General features: G+C 37.7%; 1 protein-coding gene across 1 annotated transcript in view; it reads right to left on the reverse strand.

Moving 5' to 3' along the window:
• The window catches only part of CFAP54 (cilia and flagella associated 54), a 344,097-nt gene that overhangs the window by 72,544 nt on the left and 245,791 nt on the right, over positions 1–25,762 (reverse strand). Inside the window, exons 63-65 of the mRNA XM_012663989.1 lie at positions 21,752–21,922; positions 11,144–11,250; positions 6,790–6,931 (exon numbers count right to left, since the gene is read on the reverse strand). Of these exons, the coding sequence (XP_012519443.1) occupies positions 6,790–6,931; positions 11,144–11,250; positions 21,752–21,922 (420 nt within the window). The remainder of the gene's footprint in view (positions 1–6,789; positions 6,932–11,143; positions 11,251–21,751; positions 21,923–25,762) is intronic.

Here is a 25,762-nt window from a genome sequence, read left to right on the forward strand (position 1 = left end):
TTGTATAGAAAACTGAGCAGGACTACCGTAAGGGAATGATGTAGAGATTGCTTTAAAAAGATGATTCTGACCACAGTTTAAAGGTGAACTGGACAGGAAAGAGACAAGAGAAAGAGAAATCAGCTAGGAGGCTACTCAAATGGTTTGGGCAGGAAACGATCGTGGCTAGAATTCGTCCAGCTTCAGCGGGCTCAGAGAAGACCAAGGATGGGCAGCACACCCAGGACTGATCAGGGTGTACCTGTGCCCCATGCTAAGCTTTCCAGAACCCTGGTCCACTTTACTAGACAGAGGGGAACACGTGTCCACTCCTGTACTACCTTTATTTGTCTATATTTCTGGTTCAGTTCTTAGGACTGATTAAATTGTGTTTTCTCTATATATTAAAGGTTTCAATAACAGCCATAATGGGTTACCGTCATGATTTCATCTACAGCTATCAAGCAAAATGACACTGTCTATATCATTAATCATTTCACATAACAGATGAAGGGAGCAATGTTACCTGATAAATGCCTTCCACTGCCTTGTCTCAACATCTATCAAACAGAAATTTCGCCTCAACAATATTCTATTACTCTGGCATTACTTGAGGTAAACCACATATACACGTTCTGAAATGGGCTGAGAGTACCTCACGTGACCTTGCTACTGCAGAAATGCAGGGAGGAAAGGCTTGGAGTTCATCCGTCTCGTTAGAAAGTGGTTGGATGCGTGCTGTGACTGGGGAGGGGCTGGGGAGGGCGCAGAATGACCCTTGCTCAGCTTTTGCACCTTCTCCCTTAAAAGGAGCCTGTGTTGGTTCTGTGAGGGATGGCCCTTCAAGATATTGAAGCCAATTCCTGAGTGGAGTCGAAATCCTCATCATCTTTTACCTACAACATGTAAAGAACATCCTAAACTGTTTTCTAGCCTCCAGACTCTCCCTTTCCTCATCTCTCCTTCACATGCCACTTGGTTATCTTAGCAAATCGTAGGGTGGATCATGAGACACCCTCCCAGGTGAGGTGCTACCTACCCCCTCCTACCCCCAAAACCCAGCCCCACTTTCCCACAGCCCTTGCCTACAGAACTAAGTTCATTTGCCATTTATTCAACATCTACCAAATGCCTCCTGGGTGCCATGCGGTGGGAATAGGAGATGAACAAGACACAGAGAGCCCTTAAGCAGCTCTTGGTCCAGTGAGAGCAGTAGGAGAGACAGACACTTACAGCGCCCTGTGGGGAGATCAGAGAGGAGGAAGCACTTAATTCCACCCATCTCCTTAGTGCCACCTCCTGCTACATTCACCCTGTGCTTCTGCTACAACAGATGCCTGGTTGTTCTCTGAATAGGAGAGTCAGTTCCATGACTTCTTATCTCATCTCTTGCTATATCCTCAGTCTGGAATAAGTTTTCTCCATAGGTCTCCAACTAGAAGTTTCCCAAACAGCTATTATAGAGGCAATATGTTTCAGTTATGGGGCCAGATATTGGAGATATAAAGATAAATAAGACCCCCAAGCAAAGGAATTCACAATCAAAAGAAAGGAAGAGACATATAAACAGCTAATTACCAAAACAATACAGTAAGGCCAGGGATATTTGGGGGTACAAAGAAAAATAGCCTATGTTTCAGTCTACAGGGGCTATAAAATGCTCTCTGAGCTATTTAAGCAATTACAAAGTCTAGCTCAACTTTCTCTCTCAAGACACACACACACACAAACGTGCAATCCGTGTAAATGAGATTTTAAAAATAGTAAATTGGAATAGATTACATCAACAGCCCCACTGTTGAGAGGGAAGGATTCCAGCAACTTTACCTTTCTGTGCAGTACAGAATCCAGGCAATGGGAAATAGGAAAACTGGGAGAAGTCAGAGACACTTTAAGTGGAACTGCATAATAAAGAGCTGAGGCAGAGTGGGAAGGAGAGAAGAAACAAAACAGTCTGTGCAGACTGAGCTGGAGGGATCGTTGTGGGAGTCTGAGCCAAATGAGACAGATGTTGGAGAGCTGTCGTGGATGCCAGGGAGATACGAGAGTAGAATAGCTGGGGAAAAGAGAATTTTAAAAAAATTTTTCTGTGTATTATGAAAGGATTCCCCCTGGGATGTTCCTATGAGAGACACTATAAAGATTTGGATTATTTTCAACAGTTTTGACCATTAGATTGATGTTTCTTTGACTGCCACACTTCGCTAACACCAAGCTATGGAGTGATTTGGCTCATTATGGATGACACCTGGTACCTATGGCCACACACATACAGTGACTAACTTCCTCCAGGACAGGGACCTGGTTGTATTGGTTATGTCCTCACCTCCCAAGCCTGAAAAACGTTTGCACATAATAGTTTCTCAAAATAATTTGATGCTAATTTCTAATTGCATGTTACTCGATATTTTCATAGTACTTTGATACTTGGGATATGCTGCCTATATACTAATTTTAACTGCCTTGTACAATCCAGGCGTTCCATAAATGTTTGCTGAACTAATCTTAGGCGATTTGGCAAACATATTTTAAGCTTTCCGTGTCGGTAAACTTTCATTCCCAACAAGGTGTTTGCATCTTAAAATCAGGATAGTTTGCATCTATCATATGCTTTAAAGCACCTGATAGGCTCTGAACATTCCCCTTAACTGTGAATGACAGAATAAAATAACTCAGTCATTCTGAGCCAGTGTTGTTCATTGTAGAAGAAGGACATAGAAGGTTTTCAAGCCAAAAGTGATTGGAACACCTGTTCTATAACCCTTCCAGTACATCTTAAATTAATATCTGAAGTTCTTGGCTTATTCTGGACCCTAGGGATTTTGAGGGGAAAAAAAAGGAAAGGAATGAGAAAGAGAACAAGATTCACTACCTCCCATATCAACCAAAGGCACAGTTTTTAGACCATTACATTTAATAACCCACAAACAATGTATGCTGTTACAGAAATAAATACATTATATTATAGAAGTTGTGAAATCCTGCCCAATTCCAGACCAGAATTGATCTCGTCAAGTGTCCCAGTTAACTTCTAATTAGCTCCAAGTGAAGGTTGTCATGACAACAAACTAGCGGATTTAGTCAATGGGATTTATTTGATATAACCTGGAATTCAGCTTTTTTTAAAAAAAAAAATTGCTGGTTATTATTGTGGAAAAAAAGAAAAATTTATATTGTACTTCATTTCTCAACTTGCAAATGCTTAGAGCTAATTTTCTTGCCAATTCATCTAAACAAATATTAGTGTTCCTTCTGCCTGGGGCCTCTCCTATTGCTCTCCTATATGTTCGTTCACATATAGAACCAACAGAGCTGGAACATATCTAAAATGCTCCACTTTGAAGCTGAAGAAACACTTTTTAAGTTGAAGAATAAAACAAATTCAAAAACACAAGGGAAAACCATCAAAATTGAAAGGTGTTTGTTCTACCCGAGGGTTGACCCTCCCACACATAACATTCCAGGACATGAAAACAAGCCACAAACCTTCCTTAAGGCAAGGGGGATCCTCCAGAGTCCCTCCTCTGCTTACCTTCAAACACCACCATTTACTCCACCCTCATCCCCATTTATTTCTGATTTGTTTATATTCACAGTCAACCTCTTGGCTCAGATGCTGGGCTCATTGTGATGAATTCGATACCCCCACTAGGAAGTTCTGGTGACTCTCGTTCCACCCAAAGAGCCCATCTCTACATCTCAGGGCAGTATTTGAGTGAACGGTTCATTTATTTTAAAGACGAGAGGAAAACCAGCCCCAGGAAAGGGTAGGAGACTGACCCTTGGTAGTAGAGCTGAGTGGCAGAGCGTAATTTAGAATCCCTATTCTGACGGACCCTCACTCTCTTGCCTCAGACAATCTAAGCTGAAAAGACAGATGGGTTCAGGAGAAAATAATCGTTTTCCATATATGAACTATACAATAGTGGATTTAGGGACAATTTCTGCAAAGAATATTCTAGACCATGGCTCAAAGGCAGCAATCTGGTAAGTCTGGTCTGTGCTTAAAAAACTGATCGTAAGCGTTCCACAAAAGAAGTATAAAAATGAAAAGTGAGCTGAATTCTTCTTGAAAATAGACAAGAAAGAACAACCATGCACTTTATAAAAGAAATATATATCTACAGTTATAGCTATAAAATCTACTGGGTTTGAGATAGTTTGAGCAATCTGATCTATTGGGGGATTTATTATAAGCACACTCAGCACATCATTAAGCATCATAATTCATGTTGTGACATCTGAGGCTACTGAAAAAGATGTGCAACCAAAATTTGAAGACATCTGCTCTATGATAAATCCAGGCACAGGGCACAGAAGACATAAATGCTGGAAAGTGGCATTTTGCAGAGGCTAACTATACTTGCCTGATAGATTCTCTTACAATCGGGCTTGCTGCTTTTATAACAATGAGAAGTGCATTCACTCACTCTACTGGTCAACTCAGACTAAAAATGCCAACAAGTATACTCTGAAAACCAGGAGAGTTGCCAACTTTTACCTGTTCACATAATAAAAGTGCATAGATGAGGTAAACAAGAAAACATAAGAGCCATACCAACAATATTCTTTAAGAATTAAAGATAGTTTGTTATTGATAACAAATTAAATATTAACCTAGCAGAAAATGATTTAAGAAAAAAAGATACACTAGACCAAAAATAAAAAGAAGATCTTAAAAGCTTTCAGAGAAGAAAAGCAGGCATGGGACTCCAGTAGCTGGGAATTCAACCAGAAAAGCAGTGCAGGAAGTGTCCAGAGCAGAGCTATGTAGCAGGGATCAAGAACAACCAGCCTTCAACCGGAGCAGGAGGGTGGGAGGTTTCAGGAGCAAGATGAGATTGAGACATTACTTGATAAGTACAAATACTTGAGTAAAAGTCTATGGATGAACATACCAAAGATCTGCTATAATGACTGAGAAAAAGTTAAAAATAAAAAACAAGTCAAGGAAAACATACAAGAAAGGAACATAAGCATAGTACACTACTCGACTTGGCTGTGAACATCGTTTACAGGGTCATAAGAAGGTAAACACTGAATATTGGTTTAACTAAATTTTGTGATATAACAATATCTAGAAGGGAAGGGAAAAGGAGAAGTCAGAGAGAAGTATAAGTGAGCTAAATCCTTATATACTATAACCAAAAATCCATAGATATTATCTAAAATTGATACCTCAAGAAAAAACAATGATTTGTGGCTGTCATTGGCACAATTTATCAACATGTCTGACTTTCCTTCTTTCAAGCTGGTAGCAGAATTGTTGGTACAGCAGACAGCTTACTTGGCCAATAAAAAATTAGTGGAAGGGATATGATGGAAATTTTATGTGCCAGTGTGTGATGTCCCCCCTCTATCCCCTCCTGACACAGCGACTGCCACTGTTGCATATGATGGGTGAGCCCCTAGCTTGGATGCTGGCTCCAGGAGCAGGCAACATGGAGTAGGCCCCCCGCTGACCCTCTCAGAGTTGGAGGTTAGTTGTTACCCCACCTTTCATGATTGATACTGCATATTATTTCTAGATGTGGAAGCAAATAACAAAAGAAAAGAGTTGAAAGTGGCTTCCCCTGCAGAGCAGGAATGTGGAGTAAGGAGAGATTGGGCAGGAGGTTGCCCCTTTTTACTTAGCCTTTTGGATCTATTTTTTAATGGCCACAATAAATGCAGAATATATATCTCTAGAAATTGGATTAATGTATAAATAAAAATTTAAAGCACAGGTGATTAGGAGAGAGCACGTATTCCCTGCCCTTCTTGTGTCCAGAGAGGGTAAGGAATTTCTACTCCTTACCCTCTAGAAGGGGGAGACACTTCTAGCTTCTTTTGGACCCATCACTAATTTATCCCCATGAGAATCAAGCCACTTTCTGATTGTCGAGTTTAGGGAAAGCAATAGAGTGTGCTAGGCTCAGCCCCTTATCGGCAATCTTTGTTAACATTTTTTGTAGGCACCCTACCTGCAGGACTATTATTCTCTGCCCCCCCATGCAGTAAGTTTGGCGAGGTGCAGGGGGAGAATGGGAGAACCCTGTGGTTACATGGGTATGCCAGACGACTGCAGATGACTGTGTGGCTAGGTGGGCAAGTCTGGCTGATTCAGGGGTAAAAGATTAATGAGCTCATTTGGCCACAGATTAAAAGCCACGCTCTCTAATCAGCTTTATCAGTAATAATGCTGACATTTTGATCTCCACGTATTTGTCTACTCTGCCCCATTTCTCAATGGGTTAAGAACTCAGGAAGGGAAGGAAATCCACCCTCTTCCCCAAAATACACATATCAGTCATCATAAAACACTCAGCTGTGTGATCAGATTAACAGCATACTATACAGATAATAGCCCTTTCTTTGGTTAGAAAAATACATAGGCATAGAAAAAGTCTGAAAGAACATATGCCTATCTGTATTTTCTAGTTTTTCTTCACATATCACTTAGGTAATAAAAATGTTTAAATAATAGAGTTTGAGTGAAAAAATGAAAGTAATATTAATATGTCACAAAGAATTGTCTTGGGATTCACAGTTATATCTGAACAATTTCTCTGAATTGGCTTTGTTTTCATTCACTGTCAGATTCTTGTAATCGGTATTCTGAGAAGAGCTTTGGAGGGGACACTATGTACGTGCCAAAAATTTGGGTCATATCTGGTACTCTGAGTAGAGAAAATAGAGGGCAGAAGAACCACAAAGTTCAAGTTTAGTTATATAGTTCTGCTTTGATGAAATAAAAAACAATTTAAACAATTGTGTGTGATGACATCCATCCTCCAATAGCAATGCCATTTTCCATATTTAATAACTTACTTCCATTTCTTTGTCTACTGATTTCTCTTCTGTTTCTTCTATTTCAGATACATCTTCATTCGAAGCAATTTCAGGAGCTGCTGGCAATGATATTTCAGCTATTTGCACAAGATTAGATAGCTTCTCGTGAATTGCAATAACTCTAAAAAATAACAAATATACATGTATTTTATTGAAAAAGTTAAGAAAGGCATTTGTTTATTTGCAGAATCTATAGGATGTGTAAAGTAAGCCCTCAGTTATTTAACCATTAGATTTCTGACACTGCCAAACATCATTCAGTCAATCATTCCTTCAATCAACAAACATGAGCAAAGAGATACAATCTTAACTTTCATAATGTTTATGGTCCTGTTATACACTTAGACAAATATATAATTACAAATTGGCAAAGATGAAATGAAAGAAAGGTACACATCCAAAATACTGTTGAAGATGAAAATAAAGAAAATAAGTATCTACGTGGGCAAACAAACTCTAGGCAATAATAAAAGATTTACTCCTATGTAAGTCTTAATGCCATGCTATGATGTTCTGGCTGACTTGAAGGTAAGAATCATGACAGGTTAGCAATGATTCTAAAAGGCTGGTCAAGAAGCAGCCCACAGCAATTCAGTGTATTGGGGAGGCTGTGGAGAGACGGGGGAAGGGAGGGAGAAGAATCAAGAAAAAAACGAAAAGCAAAAGTCAAGGAGGAAGGCAGAGGGCACAGCAGCAATGACGCAAAAGACAGAAAGCTTCAGGGGCCACAGGCTCTGAAGGCAGAGGTGGAGCAGTGGAGTGGGGGCAGAAGGTTGAAGGCTTCAAAGGTAGAAGGAGCCAAACAGCCACCTGTGTGGCCTTCAGCGACTCTATGCTGTAGGCATCGCAGCGTGTACAGGTGTGTGTGTGCATGCATGTGTTTCTCCATTCAAGGAAGAAGAAAAATTATTATGAAAAAGAAGTAAATAATCCAAAAGGCAGACTGATGTCAGGAACATATGCAAGAATGTCAATTCTCCAATTTCCCACAGCATCCTCAGCTGCAGCATGGTACGATGCTTGATCATCCTAAAGACGGTTCTCGGCTATGAAAAGTAAAAAACACCTTTAACTATACGTAAGAGGATTTGAATGCATGTAGTATGTTTTAGAAACTTTTCTATAAAAAATGCAAGAGTTGAAATGTAAAGATTTGTTGTTAAAAGTTAATTTTGAAAATGTACCCATTAAAAATGGATCATCAATAATGCTGGAAAAGCTTCCTGAGGCCCTGAGAGGGCACAGGGTTAGGACTCAAAGGAGTCATGCCTCACTCCTTCACACACCGGCCAGTGGACCTCAGACCAGTCACTCAACCTCTCTAACCCTGGGTTTCCTTCTATGACAATACTGGAATAATAAAATCCACTTCATCCAATTCGCAGGGCTTTTGAAAGGATGAAAGGACATGACTGTGTAGATTCTTAGCTATAAGAGACCACATAAAGGAAAGATGGTATTCTAAAACTCCATTCTTCATTCTAATATAGAGAAAGATTTCTTATTTTTCTTCTAAAAATAGTATATCTTTCCTTTATAATACTTGGAATTCTAGGAAGGATAAACTATTCTATGACATTCGGGTTATAGATTGCTAATGAGTGTCCAGAACTGTAGTGTCCAGAACTGACTGTCTACTCTGTAGAAATTGTAATCATTTTCTTCATGTAGTTCTGAAAAAAAAATACTGCAATGTTTCTGGATTTACAAGGCTAGTGTGATTGTGTTGCTTAGCTGTACTGGTATATAGCCTAGGTTTTCTGCTATTTCACTTAAAAAGAAAAAAGGAAGGAAGGAAGGAAGAACGGAGGGAGGGAGGGAGGAAGGATATTGACTGAGTAATTGAAAGCATGCTAGCTCTTGAAACAGCCGACATTTTATTTTCTTTCACGGCAAGGCCAAGAAGTCATCCAAAGTGAAAATCATGGAGCACGAACAAGACTCTTGAGAGAAGGACAGAGAAGCACCAATTCTCTATTCACTAAGCAGGGCAAAGAGCTGGCACTAATAGACACAGGTGTTAGTGTTTTCAATCTTTCAAATTATGTTCATACATTGTCTGGCTTGATCCTAACAATAACCCCAAAAGGTAGGCAGAGCAGGTATTATAATTCCATCTTACAATGGAGGAAATAGAGGCTAAGGTCAGATGGACAATGAACAATGGAGTCAAAAATAACTAGCTAAGTAATGAAAAAATAAACAAATGAAGAATTTGGTAAAGTGAAATAGGAAAAGAGAAACAAAGCATGAGCAAAAAGCTAGAGATATGCCCTGTGTGATGGAGAGTGAGGAAAACAACCTGGCCAAAGCAGAGATTTTTGACTTTAGAGCAAAAGAAAATAGGACTGGGTACAGAGGGAAAGGAGAGGCACGGAGGGTGGTGGAGTTTGGGCTTAATTTTGCAACCCTGTACAGAACCACATTACATTATTTTTTAACCACACCAAAATACAGGCAAAATATAGTACAGACAACATCCTTGTACCCTCTGAAATCTCTATGAAGTGTCATGAACTGTTCCTTCAACCACCCTAGGTACTATTATTAGTGTTAGGTCATTAAATATGAAATGTCTGACTTTGAATCCAAAGTGTAGTTTACAATATCTCAAACAAAAAGCAGTACAATTAATCAAAGTATGTACCTAAACTATTGACACAGTTTTACCATCTTAACAGTAGCTTGTTTATGCCAGCAACAAAGAAGCCTGGAGAGGGAGTGGTGATGAAATCACAAAAGGCATTTTCCACAGCTTGTTGAGAATTGAGTATTTTTCCTTGCAAGAAGTGGTCCAAAGCCTGGAAGAAGTACAAGTCAGCTGATGCAAGGTCTGGTGAATACAATGGATGACAAAGAGTTTCCAAGTCTAGCTTCTGTAGTTTGAGCAGCGTTGTTCGTGCAATACATGGTTGAGCATTGTCTTGCAAGAGGATTGTCTCTATTGACCAATCTCAGCTGCTTAAGTGCAAGCATCCTCATCATTTTGTCCAGTTGATTGTAGTAGACATCTGCTAATCAATTGACCGGATTTCATGAAGCTGTAATGGATAACATCAGCACTGGACCACCAGACACCATTAGCTTCTTCTGATGACTATTCGGTTTTGACTGTGCTTTGGCACTTCACCTTTATCCAACCATTGTGAATGCTCATGATTGTCAAAACAAATCCATTTTTCATCACACATAACACAGTGTAGAACTTGTTTGCCTTTATGTTGTGACAGCAAAGAAAGGCAAGCTTTGAGACAATTTCTCTTCTGATGCTCATTTAATTCATGCGGAACCCATCTATCCAGCTTGTTTACCTTGCCCATTTGTTTCAAATGGTCCAATATTGTTGGACTAGTAATGTCAAACCTTGCTGCTAATTCACATGTAGGTTCAGATGGATTCACTTCCACTACAGCTTTCAGCTCACCATTATCCACCTTAGTCTCAGGTCACCCACATGGCTCATCTTCAAGATTAAAATCACCAGAATGGAACTTCTCAAACCATCAACATACTATGTGTTCATTAGCCACATCCTTCCCAAACACTTCATTGATATTTCGAACTGTCTGTGCTGCATTGATTCCACGATGGAATTCATATTCAAAAATAACAGGAATTTTTACTTATCCACGGTTTCACAAAATTGCTCTAAAAAATGTGAAAGATAATCACAAGCCAAAATGGACGTTTGAAAAACTGAGGATGTACCTTCACGGTAAAAATAAAACAAGAAGTGTCAAAGTGAAATGTCAGAGACATCAGCTGTCAGACTTAGTACTTAAGGAAATCAGACATTTCATACTTAATAACCTAAATATTATTCCAATCTTACAAATCAGGAAACTGAAGGAGAGGTTAAATAAACTACCCAAGTTTACAAAGGTAGTAAGGGGCACAAACTGGCATTTGAACTATAGCAGGCTGGATTCAGAGTTCATGCTCTTGACCACTGCAATATAATATTCCTCTAAACCTGTGGTTCCCGGCCCCTGGGCCATCGACCGGTACCAGTCCGTGGCCTGTTAGGAACTGGGTTGCACAGCAGGAGGTGAGTGGCAGGTGAGCGAGTGAAGCTTCATCTGTATTTACAGCTGCTCTCTGTCACACCATACCCTCCACCCACTCCCAACTTCCTGGTCTGTGGAAAAATTTTCTTCCATGAAACTGGTCCCTAGTGCCAAAATGGTTGGGGACTGCTGCTCTAAACAAAAGGAAGTTTCTTCCAAAAGTGCCTAAGCCTCTTGTGCTTTACCTTGTACATTCCCAAAAGAGGCTGTTCTTATGAGAAACAGTGGCAAAAACAGAGAGTTGTGGAAAATCCACTTTTACTTGCCTGTTTAGTGGAAACCATAAAGAACCAACAGATATACTGTTGTAACTGGAATGTCTAACATCTGCCACCTTCAGGGGCTTCGTATTATATGCATACAGCAATAAAACCTATAAGAAAAATTAAAGGCATATAAAATGTGACATCGAAATTACAGTTTGCCTCAAAAAATACATTAGTTCTCAAACTCATATCATTGCACTTTAAAATTTTTCCTTAGAAGAGAAAAATTAGGGTTTTTTTTTTCCAATTCACTTTAAAAAGAAATGTGAAGAAGAATTGTACAAAGGTTAGAAGATGAAAATAAATACTATCTGGTGACAATATTATATCATTTTTGAAGAGTGACATTTTATACTACAATCAAGTTTAAATTTCAGTCTTTGAAGACCCTCTACAGCAAGCACTAAACACTAACCATACACCTGGTGAATATCCAACTTTGTTTCTTGTTACATCTCAGTGTGTACCTTTTCCATCAGGGAGCATGGCTGCTTCTGTGAATTCACTTATGCTGTTCCCTTCTTCCTCTCTCCATTTAACACAACTTTCTAGCCCCCACCTCTATGATGAAACTTCTCTTGATGATTCCCACTCTAGTAATTTCCCTGTTTAGATTCTAGCCATTCCAAACAGGGAAATTAGTATCAGTCCCATATGATATAGCACTTATTTAGTCATGAATTTATAGAATTTGAGATTCATAGAACCTTAGAGATAATCTAGTCTAATCCCCTCATTTTAGATATAAGAAAGCTGAGGCCCAGAGTTGCTGGTCAAAACTGAGTAACCAGGCATATAGGGGCTCAGAGAACAGTACCCCGAAGTATGGTGCTTTGGCGTGCTGAGCACTTTTCAATGAAAGGAAATTGGAAGGCTTCAGAAGATGCCTCAGAACCAAGGACTTTCTAACCTTCTCCTGTCCCATCACTCCCACAGCACAGGTAGGGAGGGGTTCTCTCAGTTAAGTTCCCTTCTCTGACAGACAAAACTTCTTCCAAAAGAAATGCAATTGTCTTGAAACTGCCTTTCGAGACAATTGAAATCTCATCAAACAACCAGGAAAGATTACCAAAGAAGAGAAAAGACTAAAAGTAGTCACTTTGCCCAGACAGACTTTCCATCTATTCTTCTGAGAGCAGCTCAGAGAGACTGCCTGGGAGACTTTACATGCCTGGTAAGACAACGTTTGTTTGAAAGGCTGCTCTACCCCTCACCTTCCCATGTCCACAAGCTATTGTCTGTTCTTGGTCCCATTCCATTTTCAAACAGAATCATTTACCAACTATTATCCTTTGAGTTCATTCAGTTCCCCTAAAAATCAGTTACTACTCCTCAAAACTGCCTACTCCTCCACTTTCTTCTTTCCTATGAAGAAGGGGGTATGAGTTTCTGCATCTCATTGGGTAATTGAGTAATTATTTTCCTATGATTTTCCTGTGCTTATGCATATTGATAAGTCTGTATGCTTTTCCACCTGTTAATCTGCCTATCGTCAGTATTATTTTGGCAGACTTAAGACCCAAATCTTCAAACAGGGAGGGAAAAACTCTCTTCACCCCTATAGCTACATGCATTTATCTCTGTTTCCTCACAAAGTAAACTATGAGTAAAGGGATTTTTTTTCCTATTTTAGAAAGGCATAAATCCACAAGGACAGACAGAACAAGAGAGCAAGTGAAGCAGACAAGAGAGGTTTGCAACACTTTGAAGGACACAAAGCACTTGGACGAGCACAGCTGACTCAGCAGAGGAGAAGGGCTGTGCCTACGTGCCTTTGGAGGAGTTGCCAACAAATATGACTGGGGTCCCTGGAATGGCTCAGGGACTGGAGGCTCAGGTACCTTAGGAGGCAGGAGTGGGCAGGACTACAAACAGGAGTGTTAGACAACCTCGCTCCCATCCCTTCTATGGGCCCACGCAGCCAGGAGGCTCCCCCTTCCCTTCCCTCCTCTCTCCCTGCCGAACTTCTTCCATTTTACTCTCTGCCAATGTTAAATAAGAGAGGATCTATGCTGAGGGCCGTTAGGTACAGGGGTGAGGTGTATTGAAAATATTGGAATTAAGTGAAAGTCTGTATTCTGAACAAGAAACATTCCCCTACCCCATAATAATCCCTTCCCAGAAGGTAGGAAAACAGGCAGGAGTCTAAGAGAATCCTCTTTAGGGAAACTGACCAGTTAAAGAGAAAAGACCTACACATTCTGACATTTCAGCATCCTCCAATGAAACTCCTGGCTCCTTCTACAGTTACCTTACGAGGAGGCCCAGGCATCAATAAGTCTAAGCCAGTATGCTTTTTAGTGCCTCACTCCCAACATGAACAGACAGCTAAGAGTCACTAGACAGGATACGAAAGGCAAAAACTAAACATAACAGAAGAATGGAACTTGGAGAATCAGATACAAGACAGAGAACAGAAGACAACCTCTGTCTAACTATGAAACCATAGATAGTATTCTGAGAGAGAAGACAGTATTGCATCTGTGAAACAAGAACACAATGCTATTAAAATGGAACAATTAGAAATGAAGAAAGATCTCTTAAAAATTAAAAAATATGATCACAACAAGGAAATAATAAATAAAAGACTTGAAATATAAAGTTGAATCCACCTCTCCAAAAGTAAAACAAAAATTTTAAAACTTAGATAATAGGGAAGAAAACATGAGAAAAATAAGCACTTAACCCAATACGTTCAATATCTGATTAATAGAAATTACAGAAGGTACCAAGATAATCAGAGGGAAGAAATTATTTTTAAAATTCCATGAACTGAAGAATATTATTTTCATTTTGAAACAGCTAGTCTAAGTGTCCAGCACACGGGATGAAAGACCCCATACCAAGGCACGTCATGAAACTTCAGTACACAGTGTGTAACAGAGTAGACGCCCCTCCTCCCATAGATATGGAAGGGAAATATTGAGAGTGGGGAATATGTAACAGAGGGAATGGCCTGGAAAACTTGCCCCACTCTTTTTGGGAACAGCATTCTGGCCTGCATCCCTGAGGCAGGTTAAGTCTTTTGTTAAAATTCCCAGGTGGCTTTGTCTTTGGCCAGAAGGGACATTTAGAATAGTTAACCACAGTAATTACCTGAAGCTGAAAACCCTCCCTTTAAAAGCTCTGTATTTCTGCCTATGTTCAGGAAATTTGGGATTTTGAGACAAGAAGGTCTACCATATTTCCTCCTTTGCAAACTAAACTCTCTTTCCTTCCTTCCCAAACTGCTTGCCCTTGTTCTTCTGAGTTGGCCTCGCAGACAAGTGGCCGAGCTTTCAGCAACAAGGGGACAGAGGGAAGATTCCCAGAGTATCCAGAGTCACCAATAAAGAACTAGGCATCAGGATGGGAGCAGACTGCTCAACAGAAATGCAGGATTGCCAGAGACAAAGGAATAATTCCTCTCACATTTTGAGGAAAAATAATTGTCAGCCCAGAATTTTATGCCTAGAAAACAATGAATTAAGCATTAAAGTAAAGACCTTGTGTCAGGCATTCAAGGTCTTTTAACCTCACGGGTTATGTCAGTCTGTTGCAAACCTGTTACCACCTCAGAGGAATACAGTCATGGTATTGGCCCTTGGCCAAATCTGAATAAAATGTATTAACTAGTGATTAATGGAGTCCTGTCCTGTCCTAGGGTGTGAAGCACCAGGGAGCAGCCTGTAACATCTTGTCTGCATTTTTCATAGAAAATGTGCATATTGATAATTGGCATCTGGATTCTACTATTATCTTTACTTCTGTTAATGAGTCTGGTCCCACACGTAGTTTTGACTACACGAACAGAGAGATATAAAAAACTCCTCCTCAGATATAAGACAGCAGCGTGAGACCATATCTTGTCATATTTTGGTGGTTCATGATTCATAGATGAACTGTGTCCTGCGCACCTGAGAGAGGACCCTGGAAGCTGCTTCTGGATCTCCCAGGTCTCCCTAATGATTACCTCTGCTTTCTTTATCCTGCCATGCCTCATCCATTACTAAAGTCTTTCATGAATATACTTTGTGAAGTTTGGTGAATCCTTTGAAAAATCAGAGCCTTTAATATACTCTTTCTCAGGAAGCTGGAAGATGTGTTCATCTTTGCTCTTAAGAAAGCAAATCAAGGCAGAGAGAAACATGAGACCCAGAGAACCCAACTCAGAGAGTTGAAGGAACTCTCCGGAGGACAGTGAATGGGACTCTAGAGATGACAGCTGAGCTATGAGAGCAAGCAGTCAGCATGGAGCATGGCTCTGAAGAAGATAAAACAATGGAACTGAGAGATAAGCCAATGAGTTTGATCACATGAAAAGGATTGTACAGTTCTTTGAAAGTTTGGGAAAAAATAGAGATTCTGAAATACATAGAAAACTAAGTTAAACAAATATAAGGCAACTTTTTTCTTCAGGAAATAAGAAGACAGAAAGAAAGGAAAAAGTACCCTATTTGGCTCAGCCGTGAGTGATATTTACATTGTCATAATGCAAACATGGACTGCGATTTAAGCAAGAACTGTGATGGAACTAGATTAGAAGGTGCACAGGGGAACAGTGTGTGAGAGGGGGAAAAGAGGCTGACATTAATCTTCATCCTCCATAGTAATGTGTGAAGTTCATCACTCAGGAAATCATCATGTGAGAGTAGATACATGGGAAAAAAATACCACAAAAAAACAAAAATGGCTGAAAGAGTTGAAAGCAGCTGAATCCAAGAAAGGGGATTCAGGGATGAAGATGGCAAGGCAGAGGACTCTTCTTTTTCATTCATTAAAAATCTTTCTAAATTTGAATTTTCAAATTATATATTTTTAAAAGAAAATGAAACGAGTCCTAGAGAAATTAGGCCAAGACCACACAGTGCCTTAAGGTGTTTGCTCTTGTTTTGTGTTTGTTAACCTCGACTTCCAGGGTGGAATATAAAATCCCTGAGGATGGGGGTGGCGTCTTGTATTTTTTAAGTCATGCTCACAGCACCTGGTACATGTCAATTCATATCATATCTTCATATTTCTGAACTTTTCATTACATCCATTAAAGGCTAATGAAGTTCCCTAAAGTATGTTAAGTTTTTCCAAGTTACGAACTTAACTCCAAAGTATCATGGCCTGGAGATCTTTAGCCCTCTGAATTATCTCAAAAATTTCACATCAAAATCCCTAATGCTGGGATTTCAACTCTGCTGCCACCAGCATCCCTAGTTCCTACTGGCATTTCTGCTCCCGTGCAATGAATAAACTGAAATGGGCCAAGTGGGTGGATCAGGTTAACTTGCACTGTCATACAATGATCTTTTTAGTCCCTGGAAACTTCAAAGTTCTCAGCCAGATATTAATTTTCATTACCATCCTGCTCAGGGGCTAGAAGTGCCTGCAGCCAGGACCATCATCTGAGGACTCAATACAGCACCACACTGAGGAGTGCAGACTCTGGAGTCAGACTGCTTCAATCCTGACCTCTTGCCTATGAGCATTCTTCATCTTGTGCCTCAGTTTCCTCTTCTATAAAAATAGGACCAATAATAAAAGCACCTATCTCATAGAGTTGTTGTGAAATTAATGTAAGTAAAGTGCCTGGAACATAGTAAGCTCTACATAAGTCTCCACTATTGTTATTATCTTGCAGGTTTCATGATCGTCAGCCAATTATTCAACACTAAACTCTACAATGAAGTCCTAAAACGAAGAGTAAATAAATCCTCAAATATACAAATATTTAAATTATCAAACAAATTTCAACATTATCATCCAAAAGGATAGACTCTGAGTCTGGGAAGATTTAGTTCATCTAAGTCAGTGTTTCCTGGTTGTTTTTTTGTTTTTGTTTTTTTTTTACTGAGTTTTATGGCCACAACTATATCTTTTATCATGACCCAAAACATACATAATTACTGTCAAAGAGGAAAAAATGTCCCCAAATTAAGAAATGGGAAGACTGTGTATTCTGCATCTTTTGTGTGGCTTGAGAAAACTGCTCAAGCACGCTGCTTAAATCAGAATTTTTTAGTTGGTGCTCTGCTTCTAATCTCTGTCTGACACCAGTTCGTGCTTCCATATTAATTGTCATACACAACTGTTGATAGACAAAACCTTGTTATTCTAACTCTCAGCCACAGATATAGTCTTAGCGTTTGCTTCTTAGATGTTGGTTTTTTTTTTTTTTTTCCAGCAGCAGCACACAGACATCTCAGATCATCCTGCCCCAGACTGCCTTTGTGATAACTGATATGGATGTGATGTTTCTGTGACCTTGTGAAATGAACTTTATACTTTCTTCCTCATTTTTTAAAACTAGCTGCTTAGGTAAACATTGTGTTTCCTGAGTAATCCTCCCATTTCCAAACTCTCTCTGAATGGATATAATCTTTTATTAGTTCCTTGCTAGCAAGTAAACCAATTCTGACATACGCTAAAGATCAACCTAAGAAATTTTCTTTTTAACATATATTGTGAAACAAAAATTTCAGAAAACAATATTTTCACTTACTATATGCTATGCATTCTGATTTTTTGTGTGTTTCATTTCTTTTTTAAAAATGCCATTCGTGATCCACTATATTGACTCCCTGACCCATTGGTATTCTTGGAACCACAACTTGAAAACTACTGCACTTAATTCCCCTAAAAGAGATTACAGATTCATTATTTTAAAATGCCGATGGAATATCTGGGAAGGATTTGACTAGCAAAAGGTGGGAAGGAGAGTACTTTAAAAATGTAGGAAGTAGCATTAAATGTATCTGGAGAGTGATATGTTAAAGTCTCTCTTTTTGTCTGAATCGGGAGAGAATTATAATTGTCCAAGAATTAGTAGCAGGTTTCCAGCCTAAGGTAGCAGAATGCAGGGGCCGATGTGAGAAGTGGTGCTGGAGAACAAAGAGAGGCAGGCCCAGGAGGTTTCACGATTTGACACAGGTCACGCATCAGTCAGGGAGTTGCAGAAGCTACCAGAGGCAAGCTGGAGGGGACAGCACTCAAGAGCTGGGAAGTGCAAGAACAGACCAATGCAGGAGATAAAATGCAAATAAAAATGCTGAACAGGGAAAAACTATATGGCAAATGTTTTATGGCAAAAAGCCTGAGGCTCTTCTTAGAGAAAACAGCAATCAAAGGAATTCTATAGTGGAAGCTTCCTCTGTGAAAGCCTATATTGACCAACTGTTCCATTTTTAAAAGCTTGACCCATTTTCAAGGCTGTCCTAAAATCTGAATTACTGTTCAATCTTCAACAGGTCAGGGATCGATACTGAACTGCTTCCAAATACTTGTCCCCCTCCTTCCTTCTGCCCCTCAATTAGCCCTATTGCAAATGTCTACCCATACAAATAGACGTGGATATGAATAAAGATAAAGATATGGATATAAAGATAAAGATAAGAAACATTAAAATAAGTTATGTGCATGATACAAATTTGTAAACTGCATTTAGAAGCAAACTAAGATTTTTCTCTAATTTGCTATGCACTTTAATTTTGCTGGTTAGGCACAGTTTACTCTATTTTTTGCAGAATGTTAGAAGCCAAAGTATCTATGAGGAGATATTGTTGCTAAATTTTAAAAGGTGTTTTCAAATAATGTTTACCAAGTGTATTACATGTATATTTGAAGTTATTAAACTTTAAAAACAGAATAATTTTAAAATAATTTTACATAATAATGACAACTACTATTGAGCTTAGGAGTTTACACAGTTATCTCTAATTACAGATGAGGGTAACCACGATACCAAAAAGTTAACTAATCTATTCACGATCACAAAACTATTAAGTGGCAGAGCTGAGATTCAAACTTAGGCAGTTTGGTTCCAGAGTCTATGTTTTTAACCAATACACTAATGTAAGGAAAATAAATTTTAAAAAAGTCATTCTGAGTAAAATTGTACAAAGACCAAGAGAAAAATCTCAAAAGCAGTTAGTGGAAGAAGTCAGAATACTTTCAAAGCAGCAACAGCTTGACTCTCAACAGCAACAGTGGAAGTGAGTAGATGACATCTTGAATGTGCTGAAATAACATAATTTTCCATCTTGAATTCTCTACCCCATGAAAATTTATTTCACAAATAAAACAATGACATTTCTCAGGCAAACAAAGTTGAGAGCATTTGCCTCCAAAAGATCTTCACCAAAGGAAATTCTAAAGCATGTATTTTAACAGAAAGAATTGATCCTGGAAGGAATGTCTAAAATGCAAGATGGAGTAAAAACAAAGCAAATGGCAAAAACCTAGGAAATTCTAAAGGAAAGTATCTCTTGTATAAAATAATAAAAATAATATTATTTTGTGCTATAAAATATACAGTAATATCATATAAGTCATTAGAGTCATAAAAATAGTCATTAAATGTAGACTTTAATAAATGTGTATGTTGTGCTGAGGATACCACTAAAAGCACAGAAAAAGAGTGCATAATCTCAAAACTCAGGAAAAATAAATGATAACAAATTTAAAACAAAAGAAGGTATTAAAGAAGAGAAAAACAAAAGCCAAGACAAGTAAAAACACAAAATAATGTGGTAGATTTAAAACCAAATATATCAGTATTTACATTGATGGATTAAATTCTCCAGTCAGAAGATAATATTGTCAGACTGTATTTTAAAATGTCCAAGCACATGCCTTTTATAAGAAATACCACTAAAACACAAGTACACAGGTTGAAAGCAAAAGGCTAGAAAAATATTCACTGAGAAAATAATAAGCAAAAGAAAGTCATTTTCCGATATTACTATCAAACAAAGCAGACTTTATGGGAAAATATTATAAAAAGGTCATGTAATAAAAAACATGATTACAAAAAAGCGTTATTATCAAAATGATAAAATGTTCAATTCACCAAAAAGATACAGCAGTTATCCATCTAATTTCACCTAAGATCACAGCCTCAAATTATGTAGAGCAAAATTTGAAAGAACTAAGAAAAAACTAAAAATGACAATCACAGTGAGAGATTTAAACATACTTCTCTTAGTAACTGATTTAAAAAAACGCAGACCAAAGTAGAAAAATCAGCAAGAACAGAGATTATTTGAACAAGATTAGCCAAACTGACCTACTAGACATATATTACAAACACCGTCGCAACAATCGAGGAGTACACATTCTTTTTAAGAGCAATAGATTATTTAAACAATTAACCCTTTCCTGGAGGAAAAAAAATCAAGTTTCAACAAATACCAATCATACAGAGCATTTGCATTACCACAAAACAACATAATCTAGAAATAGACAACAAAAGAAAACTAGAAAAGCTCCATACAGTTTGGAATTTTGGGAACACATGTCAAATGGCCCATGAGTAAAAGAAGAAATCATAATGGAAATTACAAAACTAATTTTAACTGAATGATGATACAATGCTTGTGAGATACAGCCAAAGCAATGTTTAGGAAGAAATTCAGACCTTTAAAATTCATATCTTAGGTAAGAAAAAGCTGAATATTGAGCTAAACATCTATCTCAATAAGTCAGTAGTTAGGAAAAGAACACCAAAAAAAGTAGAAGAAAGATATATGGATTAATAAACAAAACTAATGAAAATGTCTAGTGACAATGTTAAAGAAAAAGAAGAGAATACACAAATAACCAATATAAGGAATGAAAAAGGATACATCATCATAGATATATCAGGTAGATTAAAAATACAGTAAAAATTTTAAATAAAATGAGCTAATTCCTAGAAATAGCAACTCAAAGAAAACTGACTCAGAAGAAATAGAAACCCCCAAATGTCCTATATAGAAGGGTGTTCGTCAGAATATTTAAAACTTGGTTTGATAAAGACACTAACCATCAGAACAGATATTGACCTAATCAGAACTGACATCAACTCTGAAAACCAGTACACCATTACTAATGCTTAAAGACTGCCTCAAACTATTAAGAATTATTATCACTATTTCTCACAAAGAAAATGCTAGGCCCAGATGGCTTTACTGATGAATTCTACCAAATAGTCAAATAAAAAAACTTACTCCAAACTTATGCAAACTGCACCAGAAAACAGAAAAACACAATATGTTTATCAACTCATTTTATGATTCTAGCAAAAGCATGACACAAAAAATATCTGACAAAGATAGTATAAAAAAAATTATAGCCCAATTTTATTCTTGACAACAGAGGCGAAAATTCAATACAAAACAATGGAAAACTGAATCCAACAAAATTAATACATTGTGACCAATTTGAATTTATCTCAGGAACACAAAGTTGATTCAACATTATAAAATCAACTAAATATTAAAAGAGAAAATCATAAAGTTATCCTGAATAGACACAGTAAAAGATTCATGATAAAAAATTTTTAGAAAAGTGGCAGTAGAAAGAAACTTCCTTAACATGATAAGGAATAATTACAAAAAAAGTTAAATGTCATCTATAATGGCAACGCACTGAAAATTTTCCCTTTGAGATCAGGAAAAAGGAAAATGATCAACTCAAATCAGACTTTCTCAAGATTTTCTGAGTCATTTTCAAATTTATTCTATTATACAATATAGATTCTATATTGCTATCTATTCTTATCTACATGATAAGAGGATGTCCTCTACTCTTCAAGTTGTGACGGCCTAGTTAAACTTTATATCTAAATGAAAGATCCAGTTCTATGATTATACTACATACCATAGGTTCTGTTTCCTTTGGAGGTTTGTCCAGAGGAGGAATGTACCATTGAAAGCAGAGTTCTTTGTCTAAAGCTTGTGTTGCCATTTCTGATGACATCAGGTCCGTACCAGACGAGCTGGCAGGGAGCTTTAAAGATAAAACGGAGTGTATAGAACTGTCACGACTTAACTAGGGAACAAACAAAAACATTGGTTTAGTCACTGGTAATAAATTCATTCAATACATAAAATTAATTGGCAACACTGAAAAACTCTGGGAATTGTCTCAGCTTGTTTTATGGAAGCAGATCTTAAAACCGTCTGCGAATTACCACAGAGAAGATTTTCCTACAGTAAAAATATGCCTCAGAACCGAGGGGACTCAACAAATGTCTTCCACTTTGACAAATCTTCTGGGTGAAGATCTAATGGAGAAAATGCCCACACAACCATTTCAGGGTCAAAGTCCCCATTGTTTCTAAGAACACCTATTCTATTTCTGGTTTATTCATTGGTGATTACACTAAGGGTATGGTTATAATTTATTATCTATTTTCCAATAGCTTTTTTGTGTGTGCAGTGCTATATGAAAAATAAGACATAGTTTTTGTTCTAAAGGGTAAAATTCATTGTTCTAAAATCCATTAATTCTAAAAGGTTAGAATCATTCTGCCCTTCAAAGAATGTGGCAACTTCAATTTGCAAGTTCAATCTTTGGCAAATTTGGGCCCAGCTTCTTTATGGAACGTGGTCACTGAATTAGAAGTCTTTAAGAAACATAAATGTATAGAATGCAATTGTCAATTTCATAAATTATTTAATTAATTATTTAAGGTAGTTAAGAAAGCAAAGCATGGTTGCTAATTATCACCAAAATAGCAGACTATCCATAGAGATAAGAATAGTGAAAAAAAATCTCAAAATCTAAAAAGGACCTTCCTCAAAGGAGTGCAAACTACTTTCAAAATTAACTTCTTGTTATTCCTAAGACTATAGCATGGTAGGTGGGAAACAGTTCCTCTATTATACTCTTTTTGACATCTAAGAACTCTCAAGTTTTCATGACCAAGGAGAATATGCCAGCGGCCGGAAAGAAATGCCTGGTGTTTCTGTAAGGCTTTGTCCCTCCCATTATTTCTGAGCCTATTCAAGATATAAGACTGTGAATGCAAGTATTCAAAATAAAATAAAAAAGAAATAAAAATACTGACCTTTCAAGTTGCCTATTGATAAAAGAAAAAAAAATTTTGACTGAAAGGTAATATTAAAAGTGAAAACTTTTTAAAAATGTCTAGGCATTATCATAAAAAGATATTACAAGCCAGAATCCTCACTTCTGAAAGCATGATCAAAATGCACAATAAGCAAGATTATTAGTGTTTAATTAAGAATAATTCTATGTCAGGCAGTTCATTTAAAAAATCAAGCAAATAATTGATTCAAACAGATTTTCTCATATTTCTTCATAGCCAAGTGACTTTCAGAGGTTCTGACAACTATTTTAGGAAGTAATTCATATTTAATAATTAGCCAAGCATTGAAATATAAAAAGCAAATAACTTTTATTTCAATATATGCATTGTTTATTAGCACGGTGGTCTAATAATGATAAATTACAACAGAAGTCGATATCAAAATAGGTATTTAATTTTCTATTATCTTTAAAATACTGTAATATCTAGTTGCTAATGGGATTCATTACTTATGATAATTGATAAGTTAGACACTGAATACTTTTAATATATTTTCTTTATTCTTTGAAAGAAATAAAATAGGCCTACCAGGGGAACCCTAGTTCACCACAGTCCTACAAACAACAAAGCAGCTCACATTAATCAGATATTTGACCTGACCGCCTGTGCTACATGGTCACAGGCATACAGTCTAAGCATGAATAACTCAGCATTGAACACAATCTCAATCATATCCTTTTTGGGGACTTTTTAGCGTAATTTGTTTGGCACCTTTGTTTTTCCATCACAAAGCTCCAATGGATTTGACAACATGCAAAATCACACAACTGATGAATACAACACAGAGCGATGATCCTTCTGGAAAGGCAAAGCTACTTTTTTGTGGGGGAAAGTAGGTTTAAGTATCAAATTATGGAAAGAGTTTGATTGAAATAGCCTCCAGAGTGATTAAGGGTTCAAAAATGTTATTATAAAAATCAGCCAAGCTTAAAGTTTGTATATAAAAAAAAAATCCAAAAGGCTTCATGTTCATTAGCTGTCTACCCCAGTGAAACAAACACATGATTAGGTGGCTTGCACCTGTCAGGAGGAGACAGTGATCTCCAGAGCTGATTATCCTGGGAGAGTGTTACTCTATATCAAAAGAGAGCAAACAGGGCGAAACGACTGTTTGATAACACTGCTGCCATTAGAAATGTCACATATATTTACAATGTATTCTAGGTTGTATGTTTGGATCATCATCCTTGGGTACCAATAGGCTTCCCTTAATTCTAAAATATTCAAGCAGAGCTTGTTTTAGAACAGTATCTAAGAAGTCACACATACTAATTTCCAAATGCCGATACCATATTCACAAGAATAGATCCATCAAAACTACTGTTCTCAGACTTCCCGTCCCCTGTCCCCCACTCCAAAACACCAGAAATGTCTAGACAACTGACAGTAATCCTCAAAGACAGTCTCCGTTCCCCTGGTGAATCAGAATCTGGTGTTAGATGGAAATGACTTCATCTCACCGCCACTGTTCCCTTCCATGTGGAGGGCCAGACATTAACATTACACTCCTGGCTTTTCCACCTCCTCACTCACACCTCTCCCTTGGGAAGCATTGTTTGATTGGTGAATTTGGGAAGAAGAATTCTGGGCATGTATGGTTCTGGTCTTTCTTCTTGGGAGTACACTGTTTGCAGGAAGTGAAAATTCTCCACTCCATGCAACAGATTTTAAGAGGCCTATCCCCTCATGAAGAAGCCTGTAATGACCCAATAATATGAGGCTGGATTGGTAAATCTGCCTACTTTGATATTCATTACTAGGGAGACCATTCACTGGTATTTATAAGCTACATCCTACAATATCAACGTTATGACTCATAAAGACAGGTATTTTTTAATTCCAATCTGTCTGACTCTTTTATTTTGCAAACGATTTAGAATCTGGGCAAGGAATGGGGTAGAGTGTCAGACATGCCAGAAATCTTCCTGTGTGCTTATAATACATTGCCCCGAGGGCAACTTCATAACCCCAGTTGAGAATCATTTCTTTAACTGAATTCTTAACAATTCCTTAAGGGGTCTTTCCACTACTTTTTAAAAACTCACAATTTATTAACAGTCACATGACTCTGTTGAGTAGAGCAGAATGTTCAAAAGAGTGATTTTGTAAAAATTTATTATTATCTACCTAAAATATAAGGTTGCTATATTCTAGTAGGATAAAATGAGTAAGGGTTCCCATTCTAGAACAGCCACATTTTCAGTTCTCTGGCAGCACAAACATGAACATGTCTGGTACAGGCAAGTCTATAACTATAAACGTTAAAGAGCCAGATGGCAAAGTCCAAAGTAGAGAAAATTCAAAATAAATCATTTTTTTTCCTGTTTTGAAAAAATTCTGTGCAAATGAATCAATTTATCCATTCCACAAATATGTATTGGAAGCTTAAAATATGCCGTGTCCACTTGAGTTTTGTACTAGACTCTTGAACTCTGTATCTACAAAGCAGAACATCCCAGCTTCCTCCACAAACGTGCTTGTCCTCTAGTCTCCACCGTATCTGCTGGTGGTGTCACCATGAGCTAATGATCACAGATAGAGGTTCCAAATGGTGGAAGAGGTCATTTCCTCTTCACTTTCCATCTCTGAAGGGTCAAATTGTTCTTTTGTTGTTGTTGTTTTCAATTTTCCTTAAGCAATATCTTTTAAAGCCATCTCTTCCTTCCCATTCTTGTGGTCATAAGCTTCATTATCTCTCTGTTGGGTAACTCCCTTTCATCTATCCTTTGCCAATCAACCCCATTGACAGTATAACTTATATATTAAAATATTTAAAT

Source organism: Propithecus coquereli, unplaced genomic scaffold, assembly GCF_000956105.1.
Source record: "Propithecus coquereli isolate 6110/MARCELLA unplaced genomic scaffold, Pcoq_1.0 Scaffold85, whole genome shotgun sequence".
Classification (NCBI taxonomy): Eukaryota; Metazoa; Chordata; class Mammalia; order Primates; family Indriidae; genus Propithecus; species Propithecus coquereli.